The 18,304-nt window shown below is 32.6% G+C and overlaps 1 protein-coding gene across 1 annotated transcript; it reads left to right on the top strand.

Moving 5' to 3' along the window:
* Positions 1–15,207: 15,207 nt before the first annotated feature.
* Positions 15,208–16,100, top strand: LOC149576246 (F-box/kelch-repeat protein At1g80440-like). Its single transcript, XM_089794111.1, has 3 exons — positions 15,208–15,408; positions 15,511–15,753; positions 15,927–16,100. Exons 1-3 carry the CDS (start codon positions 15,208–15,210, stop codon positions 16,098–16,100), a joined length of 618 nt encoding a protein of 205 aa, XP_089650237.1.
* The last annotated feature ends 2,204 nt before the right edge of the window (positions 16,101–18,304 follow it).

The following is an 18,304-nucleotide window of genomic DNA, read 5'->3' as shown; positions in this document are numbered from 1 at the left end:
GTGATCCTTAAAAATAACACAAGGTGGCTTCAATGGAGGATAAAGGATGAAGGATTTCAAGCTATGGAAGTGGAGATGGAATTTGGCATGATGAGGGTATGGTGGATGTTCTTGTCCTTCAAAATGGCATCATAACACTAGCATAAAAGGTGGATACAAATGGAGTGAAGGGTCCAATTTTTAGGACAAGAAGTAGTGGAATGGAGGATTTGTGAGGGAGGGCTAGGATGCAAGGAGAGGGAATCACATGGTTGTGCTTTCTCAAATCCATAGCCTTGTGACAATTTTCAAGAGGAGAGAGGATGAGCAAAATGGAGGGAAAGTGGGGGGGACAAAGGAGTTATTAGTGAATTGGAGTGTGTAAGGGATGTGTATGAGCATTTAACGTAGACTTTAAGGCAATTGGTTGGGGATGTGAGTGATGTGACAAGGGGGTGGATGTAGGTTTGGTTTAGGAATTCTTAATCTGATGCTTAAAGTTGTGCACATGTTTAGGAGGTGATTAGGCTTGGGTTAGGGGTGGATTAGGAGGTATGTGGGCTTGTTAGAGGAATGTAAATGGATGGGTTCATTAAGTGGGTTTAATTAGCTAATGTGATAAATTAGTATGGGTGAATGGGTTGGGTTTGGTTAGAGCTTCTAGGTAAGGATTGGGTTAGGAGTTTAGACTATGGTTTGAAGATTTTATTAATTAATTAATTTAATCAAAAAAGGAAACTATAATTAAACTAAATAGGCTTGTGAAATTATTTAATTTAATAGAAGAAAAGGGATTTAATTAATAAATTAATTTATAGGTTATTCATTTGATTATTAATTAGATTATAGTCAATTAATTAACTAAGAGATGACATAAATTAACTAAATAGTAAATACTTAATCAATAATGTCTTAGAAGATGACTCAATAGGTCTACTTAATTGTGTAATCAGATTTAGCTGTCTACATTTTTCTCCTCTTTGACATAGTTGTTGGGACAATACTACTTCAAAGAAGTTTGAAGATAGATGACATGAAGAAGATTTTTAAAAGAATGGAGTTTCCCCAGTCTTGAGTAGAAAGAGGACATACAAGGTTGTGTGATGCCCCCTTAAGAAGGTGATGGGGAGACAAAATGAGGCCTGACAGGTTCCCAAAATGTAAGAAAATTGGGGCAAGTAGGAGGACTTAGATTGGGTAAAAGAGGATTAGAATTGTGATCAGGAAGAAAAAATAGTTGGGGGAGGGTGAGAATGGGTCACAAGGGAGGGAAAAAAAAGAAAACAGGTTAGGGATCCTATAAAAGGGCTAGGAAGGTTGAAGATATTTTAACTTCTCTCAATTTGCTATTGATTCTTTATCATTTGGAGCTCTAATTGATATTGTAGAGATGGATAGATAGGGGCAAACAAAGAACAATATGGATGTGGTGAGGCATGTGTGGGCACAAGGGACTATAGTCATATTGGTAAGCCTAAAATCCAACCCTTTCATTTTGTTATTTTTGAGTTATTACATTTATTGTGTTCCAAAACTACATTCATGTGGGTTTGGGTTGAGTGCAAATTCTAACACAATTGGTGGGAATGCAAACATCAACACAATTGAACCAAAGATCATGGGAAACTACAGAAAATTTCAAATTGATTGCCAATTATTTTTTACCTTTACTAATTTAAAAAAAAAAAATTTCAATCATTTTATTGATTGTCCTTTTTAATATGATTATCTTGAATTTATTATTGGCATTAATATTAGTTAATTACTTTATATTTTTAAAATTTTAAACTTTCTTATGTGTTAGATTTCTAAAACTTTATTTTATAATATGATACATTTATCATTAATTTTTTAATTTATATCCATCTTGTTTGGTACCTTGTGGTAGATTTACACACTTTTCATCTTTGCACCTTGTGGCAACTTCACACACCCATGATATAGTACTACTATACCATGAGAATAGTTTGTGTATGTGCTAGGATAGGTCAAATGGTCTATCAAGTGTGTGTGGCATTCTAGTCGACGAATCTAAGACATGTAACAAAAAAAAGGAAGAGTAACTAGCCCTAGCAAGTCATGATATGCTAGTGTACTCTGTATGTTGCACTTAAAATGAACCAAAAATCTATGAAAATAATGGGAAAATAATTTCTTATTTTAACATCTTAAGGAAGTGATGAAGAAGGATGAAGCAAGTTTAGTGTCGACATAGCATCCACAAGCAACACCCAGTCCAAGCCAAAGAGCTCACATATCCTATGAGGCCATGGAAGGGAAGAATGCAATGAGACACTACGCAAGAAATGAAAAAGTAAATTCTTGCAAAGGACAACACACTATTATGTGCCTCCAAGCTAAGTGGTCTATTTACTATGGAAATACAACTGAAAATGATGTAAAATTGTATGTCACATGATAAAAAAAAACACACAACCAATGGAATAATGGAATCTTTGGAGAATGAGAAAAATGGATAGGGTTTCCTTGTTCGCCAAGTTTAGGAAAAAGGGAAAAGAGGACCCATTTTGCTACTCACAAAGTAGAACATGTATGATAGTGAGCCCCCAAGACATAGGGTAACAATATTACATGGCATGGAGAAATATAATAGGGACTTAGATGTTATTTAAGTAAATTAGAATTAAAATAGAGCTCATCATAAGGAGATATGCCAATAACCTCATTATTAATGAGTTTTTGAATCTTATAGTGTGAAGCAGGACAATCATTAGTAAAGTGACCATGATAGTGGTGATACATGTAAAATGGATGATTCATAAGTTGTTGACTATGTTTCATTTTGTGTTTGTGTCTAGTAATCACCATAGCACAAAGATGTTTAGGCAAAACCATTTCTTGATTAATAAGAGAAGATATGTTAGATGATGAAGGAGAGGATGTGGAAAAAGAATGAGATAACACTTTGTGCACACATCCTAAATTATGATCAACGATGGTGTTAGTAACTTGTAGCTTATAATAATGCTCATGTCCCCCATTACCTGAGGGCATTTGAATTGGTTGGTGTTGTTTATCACATCCATTCCCAATGAATCCAAATTTTCTAAAGAATGATAAATAGAACCATAATAGGAAGCCCTATTAGAAGGAGATATTGAATCTTCCTCAATCACTATGTTACCATAAGTAGGTTTGATAGATTCCTCATGAGTGGAAGTAGTTACAAAGTTATTAGAAAAAAGTGATAGTTGTTTTAGATTTCATAAATGAAAGGTTAGAAACTCTATACTCTCCAATAAAGGTTGCCATGAAATCTAAGGATCCCTAATCAACTTCTAAAAGGATACTTGTAGAAGGAGGATCATCATTATACTCTTGATTTTGTGTTTCCTCAACATTCAGACAACTATTTGATTTAGTAATTGCATAAAGAGTGTACATCACATTATTATAGATAAACTTGACATTTTTTATGAAGAGTTGAAAGAATAAAATGCATATAATGTTACCAAGGTCCACTAAAAATAAGGTTGTAATTAAGAGGTCCAAACATGACATGAATGGGAGTATCAAAATAATCAAACCTACCTTGATAGATAAAGTGACTATTGTTGGAAATAACAATGGGAAAGTAAGTTCTGAGGAGGGGCGGGGGGAGTTTAGGGGGAGGGGGGGTGGCCAAGGGGGTGGGTGTATCAACACTTACAAATTTTACCTCTAAAACATATTACCAAAATCCATCTCATAACTTAATATGTAAACTAAAATAACATAACATACATCACATCCATAACATAAAATAAATAACACATAACACACTAAATTGGTTTGCCAGAAACCCTCCGATGAGAAGGTAAAACTAGGATGGCATGAAACCCAAAAATCTTCACTACTATAGTTATAAAGTGTGGCCTATTATGGCTACAATGTGTTTGATCATAATCTATGGTCTACCTTGTGAAAGGTCTTCCCTGTTAAAAGCTTACAAAGATTGTTAGGTCTCACCTTGTTAGAGGATTTGAACTTACAATAAAACAAGCACTCAGTTAAGAGATTTACAAAAGTCTATCAAGACTTAAAGCCTGTTAGGACTACTCAACTAAGATATTTTCTTTATATCACCCAATAGAATGATTCAATGCCATGATCCTTCAGTTAGCACCTCTTTGCTTGAACTCAAATATTCTCTTTACTGATTAAAGTTTGATCCTCCTGATCAGATATGTCTTCTCTGTCATTTCACCTCTATACTTTGTTCTTCTCAAATTGATTCTTCAATGCATAGCTCTGTCATAGCCATCTCAGCCACCATGAATGCTCTCTCCACACTTATCATTCATCTCTCACTCTCATAAAAACTCTTTAGGGTTTGCTTTGTTAAATAAATATTGGTGGGGATGGATTAGGTAAGAATCAACAACTGTGGTTGATCTATATTTCTTCTTTAAGCTTCCCTTTTTCTAATTGGTTACATCTAATTCATAGGGATTCACACTATACCTCCATACTTATCTCTTATAATTTTAAAACATGATTATGTTGGCCCAAAAATGGTTTACATAGAAGTTTGTACCATTACAAACAACTATGCCAAAAATTGTTCACTTAACAACCAAAGACTCTGATGCTTAGCCTTCATTGTGCTCCTAATGTTGTAACTTAACTTCTGAATAGCTTGACATTCTCTATTTACTTGAGACTTGAATCACTTGACATTTATTGGCTAACAACTTATGCTCGACATGCTTTGATAACTCACCTCACACTGATTACTCGATTTGCTCTGATCACTTGGCATACACTATGTGCTCTACTTGTATTGCAATTCTGCTAAATTATGACTAAGTGTTTTGTCACTACCTTGTCAAAACCAATATGAGATTAACAACTATGCCTAACATTTTCTTAGAAACATTATCAAAGATACATATAGGCACATTGTCAAGTTGGATATTGAAAAGATCAAATTTAATTTCCTTGAGCATGTCCATACTACAAACATCAAGCCCAAGACCATTATCAATTAATGTTCTAGGAATGAGTTACCATTGATAATGAAAAATACCATAAGAGCATCATAACAACCTATATTCTCTTTAGGAGGAAAATCATCTTGAGTAAACACAAATTGAGGTGGGGCTAGAGTATCATTCATGCATTGTAAAAAGGAATTGATATTATCTTGTTTAGGAGTTGGAGTTGAAAAGGTGGCTAAATCTATTTGTAAGGCTTCATTATATGTAGGAGATTTTTGAAGAATTTTCCAAAGAGAAATCTTTGCAAGGGTATTTCTCAATTGTGCTACCAAATAATACTTCATTGCAAGATTTTGAGAAAGATGGAGTGGCAAAGGAAGAGTAGGTTGTAAAGGTGGAAAATTAGTAGGTTGAGGATTATTTCTGGTATAATAGATGTGAGACAGTGCATGATAATCCAAAGAATTGATAGGTTCCCCTTTAAGATTTGTGGGAGGAAAACCTTTAAGGATGACGAGAGGCTTATTAGGAGGTTTATAAATAGTGAATGGATATTAACTTGATTAAGCTCTTGGTTTCTTATAGGTTTATGGATATAAGAGAGCATTAGGGATATTCATATTATACTCTTTTCCCAAGGATTCATTAGAATACAGATTGTGAACTTCTTTTAATGCTTTATCTCTACTAAGGGAATTAATGTCCTTAAGAGGAGGGTATGTTTTAGGAGAAGAAAAGTCATGTTGAAAAGAAAAAATATGAACCATGTTATATTTTTCACAAGCATGAGAATAGTCAACAATATTGTCTAGATGTTCATCCCAAATAGTATTCTATCATCAAAGGATAGAAGAGATGTTAGAGAAAAAGGTTAATTTAATTTAATTTATTAAATTACCTTTTCTCCCTTCTTAATATTTCACCTTTATGCACTTTTAAATTCACATTTAATACTTAATTAGTAATTGTTATATGAATTTTTCCATTTAGGTTACCCTTTTTTGGGTTTTGATCTCTTTATATGAGGATAGATCTTTTGTAATTATCTTTTATCTTTTTCATTTTTGAGAATAAAATTTGCATATTTTCAAAGAAAACCCTTTCTTTTTCTTGTCTTTTTCTTCTTTGTGATAGGTTTTTACATGCAAGTATTCTTTGGGCTTTGTGGATTTGTATTGCATATTGCTCAGATCCTTTATGACATCAGAGCTAGATCTACTATAGCTTGTTTTCTATTTGGAGAAAAAGGAGAATGAGAGTTTGATAGAACAAATCTAATATTTTTTTTGATATTTTTTGTGAAAACAAGGGGTCTTTGATTTTTGGAGCACTTTGAGGCAAAACAAACCTCACAATTGGATTCATAAGGCATAAAAAACCCCCATTTTCATATAAAGTTTGTCAATTTTGGACAATGTTGATCTAGGAGGCAAAAGTGTTTTCCCAGTAGGGTCATATGACCTCTACATGCAAATCAAGACACAATTTTCTAAAAAAAATAATTTTATTTATTTATTGTGCAAGTGGCGAGAAAACTACAATGGTTTAGCACAAACCAGTGTTTTCAACAACAATGCTATAGTTTTCTTACACCGATGGTGTTTTTAAAATTTCTTCGCATGGGCAAAGGTTTTCCAGATGCCGTCATCTCACTAGGGCTACCATGATTTTTGTTGGGCTGCTACTGCCATTACTTCAACCATGTCACCATCGTGGCAACACCTTCCCTTACCTAGCTACTACTCCTCCTGTTGTGTATTTTTTAATATATTGTTTAAAATAAATAAATATATATATATATATATCCTTTTTAATGCATTTCTATGGGCCCTATCATTTTTTTGCAATATCTTGAGCATACAAGGGTCTTTTTTCAATCCAAAAGAAGAACTAGAAAGCTAGTTTTGAGATGGAGATGATGGATCAGGTATTTTTGGGATTTTTTCTAGTTTGGTACCTATTTTTTCACTTGAAGTTTTTTGATGAATTCTATCTTCTAGGGGGCATAACTTCTCTGTTATAGCTCCTTTTTTCGATCCAAAAAAAAGCATCAGAAAGCTCTTCTTGAGAACTTTCCATATTCTCTGTCATTTTACCATTTTTTTGTACCAAGTATTTGTGATGTATTTTTGAAGCTTTTTTACTCTTCTCTCATTTACACATTCCTTCTAGTAGCTAGGGTTTAATATTTTGCATTATGGGGGGTGTTTTGTCATATTGTTTTTGTTATTTACTTATGTAAACTAGAACCTCATTCAAAAATAATTCAACACCTTCTAAAACATTGGTTGAAACCTTTTCTTCTCTAGAAATTCTGATCCCTCATAACTATCACACATGGAAGACCTTGATGATATGACCTCTCTGGTAAAAAAGGGTTGTGGTCTTGTTTAGATGTAGTGCAACTAGTTTTATAGAGGCCTTTTGAGATCATGCAACATAGAAACAAGATGGATGGGGCAATATGATTAATTTCTTTACAACTCTCCAATAGTCTATAGTTTCATCTTGATGGGTGCAATACCCCTCTAGCTATGTGGACCAAGCTTGAAGGCTTGTTTGGTACAATGAATGAGTTCAGGGCACTTCAGATTGTGGTAGAGTTTACCTCTCTTATACTAGATTCTTTTCCTTCCATTGAGGAGTTCTTGATGAAATTCAAACAACATAGATCTTTATTTCAGGGTTGTGGGAAGAACAAGATTGACACTAAGTGTATCTATTTGATTCTTTCTAAGCTTCATGGAAACTTTCATATTTTTTCTTCTACCTGCTATTCCACCAAAGATGCTTTGGGAAATAGATTTACCATGCCTTCCTTTGAGGTATTTTGTGATCATTTGACTTAAGAGCAAGCTAAGATCTCTCAATTGGATTCTCTCATAGGCTCACAAAATTATGCATTGGTAGCTCGACCATCTCCAAGGATGAAGGAGAAGACACATAAATCTCATTCTATAGAGTCTTAGATTGATTCTATTGATTCTAGCACTCATAGTTCATCAGGGCCACCTCCTCCTAAGGGGGGTAAACCAAAGCCAGAAATAGTGAAGTGTGCTTATTATAATAAGCCTAATCATGATGAGTCACATTTCTATAAGAAGAAGTTAGATGACTATGCCAAATAGGTTTTAGATTCAACAACTCTCTTCCAAAAGAGAAAAATTTATATTCCTTCTACTTCTCATAGACCTTCATCATCATCATTTTAGTTAGATGGTAAAGAAATGGGAAAGGATCATGCAATATGTGCAAATACTATTCCTCATTCTTCTATATGGTTATTGGATTCAAGTGCTTCATACCATATGACATCATTTTAGGATTCGTTCTCTTCTTTTGAGGCTTCTCCTACTCCACACATTTTGATAGGGAACAACATCATTATGACTGTATGTGGGAAAGGTTCTATTGACATTGATGGTGGTACATTTCATGATGTACTTTTTGTTCCATCTTTTTCCTCAAACCTTCTCTCTATTTATCAAATTACACATAATGGGATAGGGAAGATAGTTGAGTTTTCACAATATTCAATGCACATCAAAGATAGTGAGATAGACAATATTATTGCTATAGGGACTGTTGATCATGCTTCATGCCTATATTCCTTCTCACATTTTGGTCCATCATCTCTACTATCGAAGACTCATTCCTTTTTTTTGATGAGTGTCTACTGAGGTGAAGTCAGGTCTCTTGAACTTATGTGTTGTTCTTGAGACCAGTGTTGTGACTTCTACACCTCCACCTCTTGTTCAAATTCTATCTCTTGCACATGATTACTCTTGAACATTGTCGACTATTGCACCAATAATCATTGAGCCACCTATTGCATTTGTTGAGGATATATCAGAGGACACACATCTCCTCTTACATGATAGTTTCAATCACCTATTATCTCACCTCCATTGGAGATTCCATTTTAGGATTCTCATATTTTCTCCTTTGAGCATCAGCTAGGACTTCTAGCTACACCTTACATACATGGATTTTATCATCCTTGTCCACTGTCTTTGTTTCCTTCATATTGGAGCCATATTAGTATGTTCATCAAAACAAGAGTTCTACCATTCTGGGGGGACTATTGAGTCTCAAGCTTCTATCATGGAGGCTTTCATTGTACTTATGGTCTTGAGAGATTCTCTTGAGATGATTCATTTGTGTATCCTTTTTCTTTTTGGAATTATAGATGGGGTAACTGAGAGGCGGGGTGAATTAGTTACCACAAAGACAAATCCATAGATCCCTTAGATGTCAACAAGTTACTTACTACTGTCACTCAGTAAACATTCACAAAAATTGTTGTAACTCGATAGATTAACTTGTTACTGATCTTTAAGCATTCACAATTATTAAAAAGCAAATAACATGAACACAAGAGACACCAAGTTTAATGTGGAAACCCAATATGGGAAAAACCACCAAGTAACTAGCTACCAATTTTCACTCTTTTGAAGTGAGCCCTGTTAGGAACCAACCCTATTAAAGGTTACAAAACACACTGTTAGGTGTGACCCTGTTAGAGGATTTAATCACCCTGTTAAGAGTGGCCTTGCTAGAGGTCTTTAGAACAATTCAACTAAATTGTCACCTTGTTAGAGGATTTACAAAATGGCTGCTAAACCAACTCTATTAAGAGATTTTAAAATCACTGCTATAATGGCTAGAAAGTAACAATGAATTGACTTGAATTGATGAAACTGAATTTTTTGATTACAGATCTTTATTCTACACCATTAGATCCTCCTTGATCAAATATAGCTTTGTTGCTTCCTCAATGATCTCTAATCATCCTTCAAAATTTACTCTCACAATAATCAGCCCTCCTTCACATTCATATCACATCAAATCCATCACCATCACACACTTAGAATTCACAACTTGACCTCTTATATATACCATTCAGATTATCAAGTCGGCTCATTCACAAGTTACATTTACCAATAAACCCTACATCAATCGGCTACAAATATTACATTAAACAAATAAAACTTATTTCTCAAAACAATGAAATCCTTCATTGGCTAACCCTACTCGGTAAACATTGTTCCAAAAACAATTTCTTGTGTTAACCATCTCAACTTAGTTAATACTGCAAAATTTGCAAAATCCTTTGGCTGCCGAGTTAACTCGGTAAGAACTGAATTTCCTTTGCTAACCATGAGAGCTCGGTAAGAACTGTCTCTGCTATATTTCCCTTTGATGACCGGGTAAGCTCGATAAGAACTGAATTTCCTTGCTTAACCTTAAAAGCTCGATAACAATTGTCTGCACAAGGTAAAGTCTGAGAATGCTCGGAAGACACTGTAAACCTTCTTTGCTAACCTTTTGAGCTCGGTAGACTCTGTCTTTTGCCTTGGTAACCAACTAAGCTTGGTAGACTTTGACTGATAACTGATATGACATTTATGTAACATCAAAGACAACACAAAATTGAACAATTGTATCCAACATTTCTATCTCTTTTTGGAGTAGTGTTTTCCCCACTGGGTTTTCTCTATTTCTCTGTTTCATAGAGATTTGGTTGTGATTGGGTGCTTCATCAGGCCGCGTTGTCGAGACCCAAGTTTTCTTTTAGCATTGTAGTTGCATTGTTTCTCATCTTAAGGGGGGGTGTTAGTGAAAAAGGTTAATTTAATTTAATTTATTAAATTACCATTTCCCCCTTCTTAATATTTCACCTTTATGAACTTTTGCATTCACATATAGTAATTAATTAGTAATTATTAAATGAATTTTTCCTTTTAGGTTACCCTTTTTTGGGTTTCAATCTCCTTTTATAAGGATAGATCTTTTGTAATTATCTCTTATCTTTTTCATTTCTAAGAATACAATTTGCATATTTTCATAGCAAACCCTTGCCTCTTCTTGTATTTTTCTTCTCTATGATAGGTTTCTACATGTAGGTATTTTTTGGGCTTTGTGGATTTGTATTCCATATTGCTCAAATCCCTCAAAGAACACACATTTGGAGAGAGGAATAATTATCCCTATTAAAGGTCTTAACCAAAATAGTAGCATTGTTAGGGTTAGGAACACCATGAATTATTAAAGGTTGATCAACATCATGTTTGAAAAAGTGAACCTCCATGAAGAAATAAACTAAATTGTCATCATGTGCATTAAATGGAATGTCTTGAAGATCATGAAGAGAGCTTAAAAATTCAAATAATCACCCCATTTAAAGGAAATGCAATAACTATGAAAGAAATGGAATCAAAGAATGTATGGTGCAATATATGAAAATAATGTAGGTCAAAAAGGGGATTTAAATTCCACTCATGTACATAAGAGCATATAAAGTAGATCTAGATGCACAAATAAGAAATCTAAATCCATACAAAAAGAAAGGAGCACAAGTTGGGTTCACCAAAATGTTTAGGTGAAATTGATACCAAATAAGGGAGACCAAGAGATCTAACTCCAAAATCAAAAAGTGGAGATGTGTCAGGTTCACCAAAATGTTTAGGGGGGAATGGAACCACTCATTATGTTATAAGTCTTCCACTTTCACACTAACATTCAATACACAATAGAAAGAGAGACTTTTAAACACAACTCTCAATATAATCCAAGTTAGATTAAAAAAACCCAAACAGATAAAGGGATGCTAATGCTAAACCCAAATTAAATTAAGGAATTACACAAGAAATTCCTCTTTCATGCAATAAAAATTTATTAAAGACATGTAAATGTAAAATGTGAAATTGAACTAATTAATTAAATGAGAATGTAAGACAAATCTAGGTGTTAAATATATGCAATCAACCCAATTAAGATATCTAGAAATAGGTCTAGACACAAAATTGAAATGATTGATAAAGTACTTACCTCAAAATGTATAAGGTAATATTCTATTTTAGTTCAAAATTTATGGATTTGAAATTGCATTTGAACTTTTGACTACAAATTTGTGATCATAATAGAAAACCCCAAAAAAGATGTTTTTCTCGAGCCTCTAGGAAGATTTTGACCTAGTAGAAAAGTGTCCTAATGCTTTATGAGAAGATCGACATGCTCCTAGAATATAGTAGAAAAGTTGATCCAACTTCTGAAGAAATGTTTCAATGATTAGTTTCCAAATTTGTGCTTGCAATTTTGATATCCTACTCCTACACACAATAAAACTTGGTTTTTTTATTTTGGTTTGATGAGGGCATGCCTTGTCAAAGCCCTAGATTGAGGAATCAACCTTGAAATTGAAATGTAAAACATGAAAGGAAGAAAGAAAAATGTAAATATCCTTCTTGCTTGAGAAAATTGGAAACTCTTGTCAATAAGAATTTTGCAATGCTTGTGTGGTGTAGATGTTGAATTTGCAATGAAGGATGTAGGAAATATCCATAAATGTAACATTTGGATCTACCAAAACCACATCATGGAGCCATGGATACAAATGTGCATCAATGAAAGTATGATGAATGCCTTGAAATGTAGATATTCTCCCTTGATAGTTGACAAAATGCTAGATCTTGAAGAGAAAATGCACATAAAGGATCCTTGATCTTGAATGTTTGATGAATTTTTGAAATGCCTTAGGAAATATGCTAGCTTGAGTGATTGGAGTTTCTTCTTGATGTCTTGTGATGTGAACATGAGGTGCATAGGCTTCCTTCTATACTATTTTTTGGGCTAAAAAATAAAGCAAGCCAATGGGGTCACTCAATTTCAAAAATGAACTCCCCGACATAGAATGGTCTTGGGACCCAGAATCCTTGGGGAACATGTTAGATTGGTTGACCTTATTCTGAATATGTTTATATAGGTCAACCTAATCCTACTGCTTCTCTCAAAGAAAGAGAGGCTCGAGGATCCCATAAATTGTGCTAAACAAAATTGGGAAAAGGAAATTGAATAGGAGAAAGAGCTAATTGAGCACCAGTCCATCCATGGTCTATAAGGTCACTAAAGGAAGGGAGATAAAATGTAGTAAATGATGGGTTATTGCATTTTAAGATGATACAAGTATTATTATCCTCTCCACCTTAATATTGGGAGATATTTTTAAAACTTTTAGTTGATTCTTTCTTAAATTTCATATGAAGTGGAATTATTCCTCATATTTTCTCTCTTATATATCTTTCCCTCTCCTTATTACATGTTTATGAAGATTCTTCCTTTTGACCAACTTGTTGTGAACTCATTTTTTTCTTTAATTGTTGTACATTTTCCTTCCTTGTTCACCTTGAGAGAAACTTCATTTAAAATTCCATTAATCATATTAGTTTTATAAAAAATCCTTTAATAATTCTCTTTTTCCTCTCTTCATTAGTAATAATTTTGATCCCTTGACATTTTCTTTCTCCATAAATCTAACATATTTTTTCCATGTCGTGTTAGACAACTAATTTTTGTGATTGATAAGCACTGTCCAATAGCTATCCTTCATCAACTTTTTTTCCTAGAGTTTCCAAGGGGTCTTCCCCCTCTTGGGTTAAGTTTGGGCTATTTATAGTATCTTTGATTCATTCTTCCATGATTGATCTCTTGGAACTACTAGCTCACTTTTCATATCCATTGAGCTTTTTTATTGCAATTCTTCTAATAAGACTTTATCTAAAATTTCATCAATCAACCTAATCTATGTCTCCTCAATACACTCTTGAATGAATTTTTTCAATTCTTCAAATATAAATTTTTTTATCTTGAGAACTTTGGTAGTCATCTCTTAATATTCTCCATCTTGTAAATATATTAGTCTAGTAGCCTCACCATATTTGTTAATGCAAAAACCTTCTATATTATTTTAGATTTCTCCCTATTTTCTTGTTCAAAATCCTTCTCCTTAAGAATTTTCCCTAACCTTTTGAAATCCATTTTCATTCCTCTTATGTACATATTCTTTAACCAAATATAAATGTTATTAATGCACCCCATTCTAACAAGTTTGTGTGATCTCTTCTTGTCCTTTGTTCATATTTAATTTCTCAAAATGCATTATTTGAATACTCTTCTCATTAGTCTTCTTGTTTTGTAAATTCATTAGTTTAGTAGCCTCCCAATCTTTATTAATATTAAAACTTTTTACATTAATTTTGCCCTCTTTTTTCCTTGTTCAAAAACTTGTCCTACACAAGGTTCGTAGGTAAAGAAAAGATTTTCATTTTTTTTTTCATAATCTAGTTCAAAAGACATACGAGACTATGTCATGAGTTTTCAATAAATTTCTCTCATGTATTGTTTCTACGGTGATAATCACAAGAGAAGACATTTTTAGTAGTTGTGTAATATGCGGTGATATTTAGTCTAAAATATTTTCTAAGGTTATCAAAGAGTTTGGGATAAGATATGCACGTGATTAATTTTATTATTTAATGTACTTATTTAAGTGCTTTTTTAATAATAAGAAAAGTATAAATTGATATATCTTGTTTAGTTATTTTAAGAGAGCATTAAATTTTAGAAATAAAAAATAAGCTTTTGAAAAAAAAACTAAAAATTATTATTATAAAATTATTAAAATATACAATTGAAAGTGGTTTCCATAGAGTCTTTTGTTTGCTTACCCTTCATTGTTCTTATTCACTTGTTCATATTGATTGATATGTCTAAACTAATAATCTAAATATATTCATCATTATGATAAAATAGATTTATTAGAATATCTTATTAAATCAATTTAAAAATAAGTAATTTTAAATTCAAACATTCAACTAAATTACTTAAATAAATAAAAGTGAATGAATTCATATAAGTGATACAAGAAAATAATTAAAATAATTTTTAAGTCTATTCATTATTTAATTATATTGTTAATTATATTTATTTAAGATAAATTATTTTACTATTATTTAATTTTATACTTTTATATTCTTTCAATTATTTTAGAATGGCAAAATTTCTTATTTATGAATTTAATATTTTATTATTATATAATATATATATAAAATTTGAAATAATTAATAAAATAAATCAATGTTAAAATAAATTTTTACTATATTTAACTTTTTTACTTAAATAAAAAGATTTTACTTAAATATTTAGAACAAAAATTATTTACATGTTATATTTCAAAATTCATTTAATAAAATCAAAATTCTAAATTATAACTTGTCTAAATTGAAACAACCACACTATTTCATAATAATAATAACAACATTTATTATTATCTAATTTTTTAAAAAGAAATCTATATTTACAACTATTTTGTAAAAAGTACTTGTTCAAGAAATCATTTCCAATTAAGTGTCTATATTTAGAAGCATTTCTATATTTAAAGTCACGCATATTATAATTCAATATTTTAGAATTTATTTTGACCAGAGTTTAACAGCAGAATCGGTTGGTAATGGAGTATTTTGAGATAATTCCAGAGGATTTAGTGAGAAAGATATTAATGAAAATGTCTTACAAATCTCACAAGATTGTGAAGAAAGTTTGTAAAAATTGGAAGTCCGTAGTAGAAAATCCCAAGTTTTATGAGGACAGAAAGAGGCATGGTGAGTGTGAGGAGTTTATATGTTTGCTTCAAAATGTACCGCGTCCTCTGGTAACTATATACGACCCCATTAACAAATCATGGAAAACACTCCCTCCCGTCCCTGTGAAATTTGAATCCTACTCATTCTCCAAATGTATCTGTGTTAAACAGAAACTGGTTTTATTAGGGTCATATGAGCGCTACATAGCAGGTTTGAAACGGAAAAGAGCTATTTATACGAGCAATTACAAGGCCATTTTGATCTTTGATTTTGTGTCTTGTAAATGGCGGAGAGGCGCAGATATGTTGCAGGAGGAAGACTTCGGGTGCTGTGCATCTTCTCATGAAGGACTGATTTACGTTGCAGGAGGAGGAGTAAACGGTGAAATCACAAGCCAGGCTGCAGTTTACAAGGTGGAGAGATGAGTGGAAGCTTCTTCCCAACATGCTTCAAAAGGACTGGTTTTGTTACTCTGTTTTTATGGAAAACATGATGTTTGTCATGAGAATGTATCATCGGGAGCTTCAACGGTTCGATCTAGAAAGAGGAGTTTGGTCCACTTTGCCCAACGTCTGGTTTGTTAAAGATTGCTGCATTCGGGCGTTTGTATTGCTTTCGGAGGGATGTTGTGGAAGAATTTGAGTCTACACAGAAGTTGTGGACGATTGTTGATGGTCTTCCTGAGCCTCTTGAAAGAGTTGATGCAGCCGTGTTTGGGGATGATGGGATTTTCTTGAGCGGGCCTTCCCTTGATAACTAAGTAACCTATTTTAGAAGTTGAAACTTCGACCACCTTGCCGGGCCTTCCCTTGATAACTAAGTAACCATTCTTGCGAACAGTACCAGCTTGTTGGGGGAATGTCTTGGATGTCCCTGAGTCTGCTGCCTGATCAAAATGATGTTCCTTATCTTCACTTCACTGTCTAATTTTATGTGCACCTCACTCTGAAGCCTTAAAATCAATCCTGGAAGGAACAAGGATGAAGGAAAGTGCAGTATTCACCGGCCACCCAAAAGAACATTGTAATGGAATAATGTCGGTTCCTTATATTCCCTATTCCATGGCTTGAGAATGTTCTTTGTTTACCATTTCTTTGGAATGCATTATCTTACTTTCCATAGCTTCATTGATAGAGGGAAAAGCTCAGGTTAATGTGTAGATGGAGATAAAAGTTGCAGACATCGTAGATAGAGCAATCAGCCAGGCTTGGCAAAATGGCTGATAAAAGAATGAAGGAAACTACATTTCCATTTGCTCAGTAACTTTGGTAATCTCCTTCCTTAATCTATTGAGCTCAGCTCTTATAGTGAGGAATTGGCGGTAATTTGCACAAGGAAATAATACCTTGCCACAGATGAATGAAGCTAAAGCTGCACGATTGCATAGTCCATGAATAAAAGTGACCCTGCCAATTATATGACATGGCCTTCAAACAATTCGCATGCTTGGTCTGTGCTTTTCAAAGCCACAGCTCCTGATATAGGTTGGACATCTAATCAAAATGTATTTCTGAAGCAGCATACCAAAATAGTTTAGCACCCTTGAAACCACAGATTGTGTTGTATTTCCAGCGAGCAGTTATCTTCAAGTTGAAGTTTGGGTTGGGAGATTCGGATTAGAATTAGGTTAAAAAGTTGGAGTACGGGGAGAGAGAGTATGGCAAGTACATGGAGAGAAAAAATTTGAGTGGGAAAACTCAAACCCAAACTCAAACCATGTACTTCAAAAGGTTTGAGTACGTGGAGAGAGAGAAGTATGTGGAAAGAGAAAAGTACATGGAGAGAGAAAAATTGGAAGAGAGAGAATGAAAATCCAAACCAAAAACCAAAGCTCGTACTTCTCTCTAAAAGTTTTAGTACGTGGAGAGAGAAAAGTACGGGGAGAGAGAAAGTTTAATTTTTCTTTATGACTAATCTCTCTCTCTGATTAATTAATTAAATTAAAACACTTTGTAAAATGTCTGGGTAACAATTTGTTTTTCCAGAAGAAGATAGAAACAGATTTATATGGAGATTGATTTCGGTTTGCCTTTCATTTTTGAAAGAAATTTCTCTGATAGAGTTTTGAAATATCAGGCGTCACAAAATGATATTTAAATTAAATTATATAATCTTAAATATATTAGTATTTCAATGATTATAATAAATAAAATTTTAAAATTAAACTGATTTATATAAATATATTTTAGTAGAATTGAATGGAGAATATAATGAAAAACAACACAACTTCAAACCAATTATTAATTAATTTTGCTATTCTTGTATGTACCTTTTGATTTTGATTTTTTCAAAAGATGATAGAAAGAAACAGAGTTATATGGAGATTGATTTTGATTCACCTTCCTTTTTGAAAGAAATTTTTTTGATAGAATTTTGAAGTAATTGTTCCATAAACTATTCATTTTTTTGGTTGCAAATACTATTGTATTGAGTTGTATTCTATTAATTAATGTAGTTCAAACAATCAAATCGCTTTATTATTATTATTAGATGACTTAAAAGTTCATGAGTATAATTCTTAATTTTTGTAATTTTAAAATTGTAATTTTCTGGAATTTCATTGGTTCAAAAGAATGTGTGTTATAAGACCTATTTTCACAGAATAGTAACTTTTATGATGTTCAAATACTTGTCTTAAGCTAAGTACTATTATAATTTTTTTTATAAGTTTATTGTTATTTTATTAATAATAATTATTATAAAAATTATAATTAATTTTTTATAATGAATTAAAATATTTCAGATGCTATAATAAATTTGTTGAATTAAAATTATATCTATATTAAAAATTAAAGCCAAGTACTAAGTCACTATGTAACACTTATTTACATTATTATTCGAACATTTTAAGACAATGTTTCCATTCACGAAGGCAATGGAAAAACTGCTGGAACTCTACATTCAGAGACTATACAAATTTAGAATATGATCACATATAAACTTACAGGAAAACAAATTTTGAAG

Source organism: Cupressus sempervirens, chromosome 1 (assembly GCF_028749045.1).
Source record: "Cupressus sempervirens isolate cs-2001-9-10 chromosome 1, ASM2874904v1, whole genome shotgun sequence".
In the NCBI taxonomy this organism is placed as follows: domain Eukaryota; kingdom Viridiplantae; phylum Streptophyta; class Pinopsida; order Cupressales; family Cupressaceae; genus Cupressus; species Cupressus sempervirens.
Note: the sequence above shows the minus strand (reverse complement) of the source record. Positions and strands in the feature narration are given on the sequence as shown.

Bases quoted from the DNA above. Each gene is read 5' to 3' on its own strand.
- LOC149576246 (XM_089794111.1), top strand. From the start codon at position 15,208: ATGGAGTATTTTGAGATAATTCCAGAGGATTTAGTGAGAAAGATATTA. The intron at 15,409-15,510 runs GTAACTATATAC...TGTGTTAAACAG, and splicing joins AAAATGTACCGCGTCCTCTG to AAACTGGTTTTATTAGGGTC. The intron at 15,754-15,926 runs GTGGAGAGATGA...GGTTTGTTAAAG, and splicing joins GCCAGGCTGCAGTTTACAAG to ATTGCTGCATTCGGGCGTTT.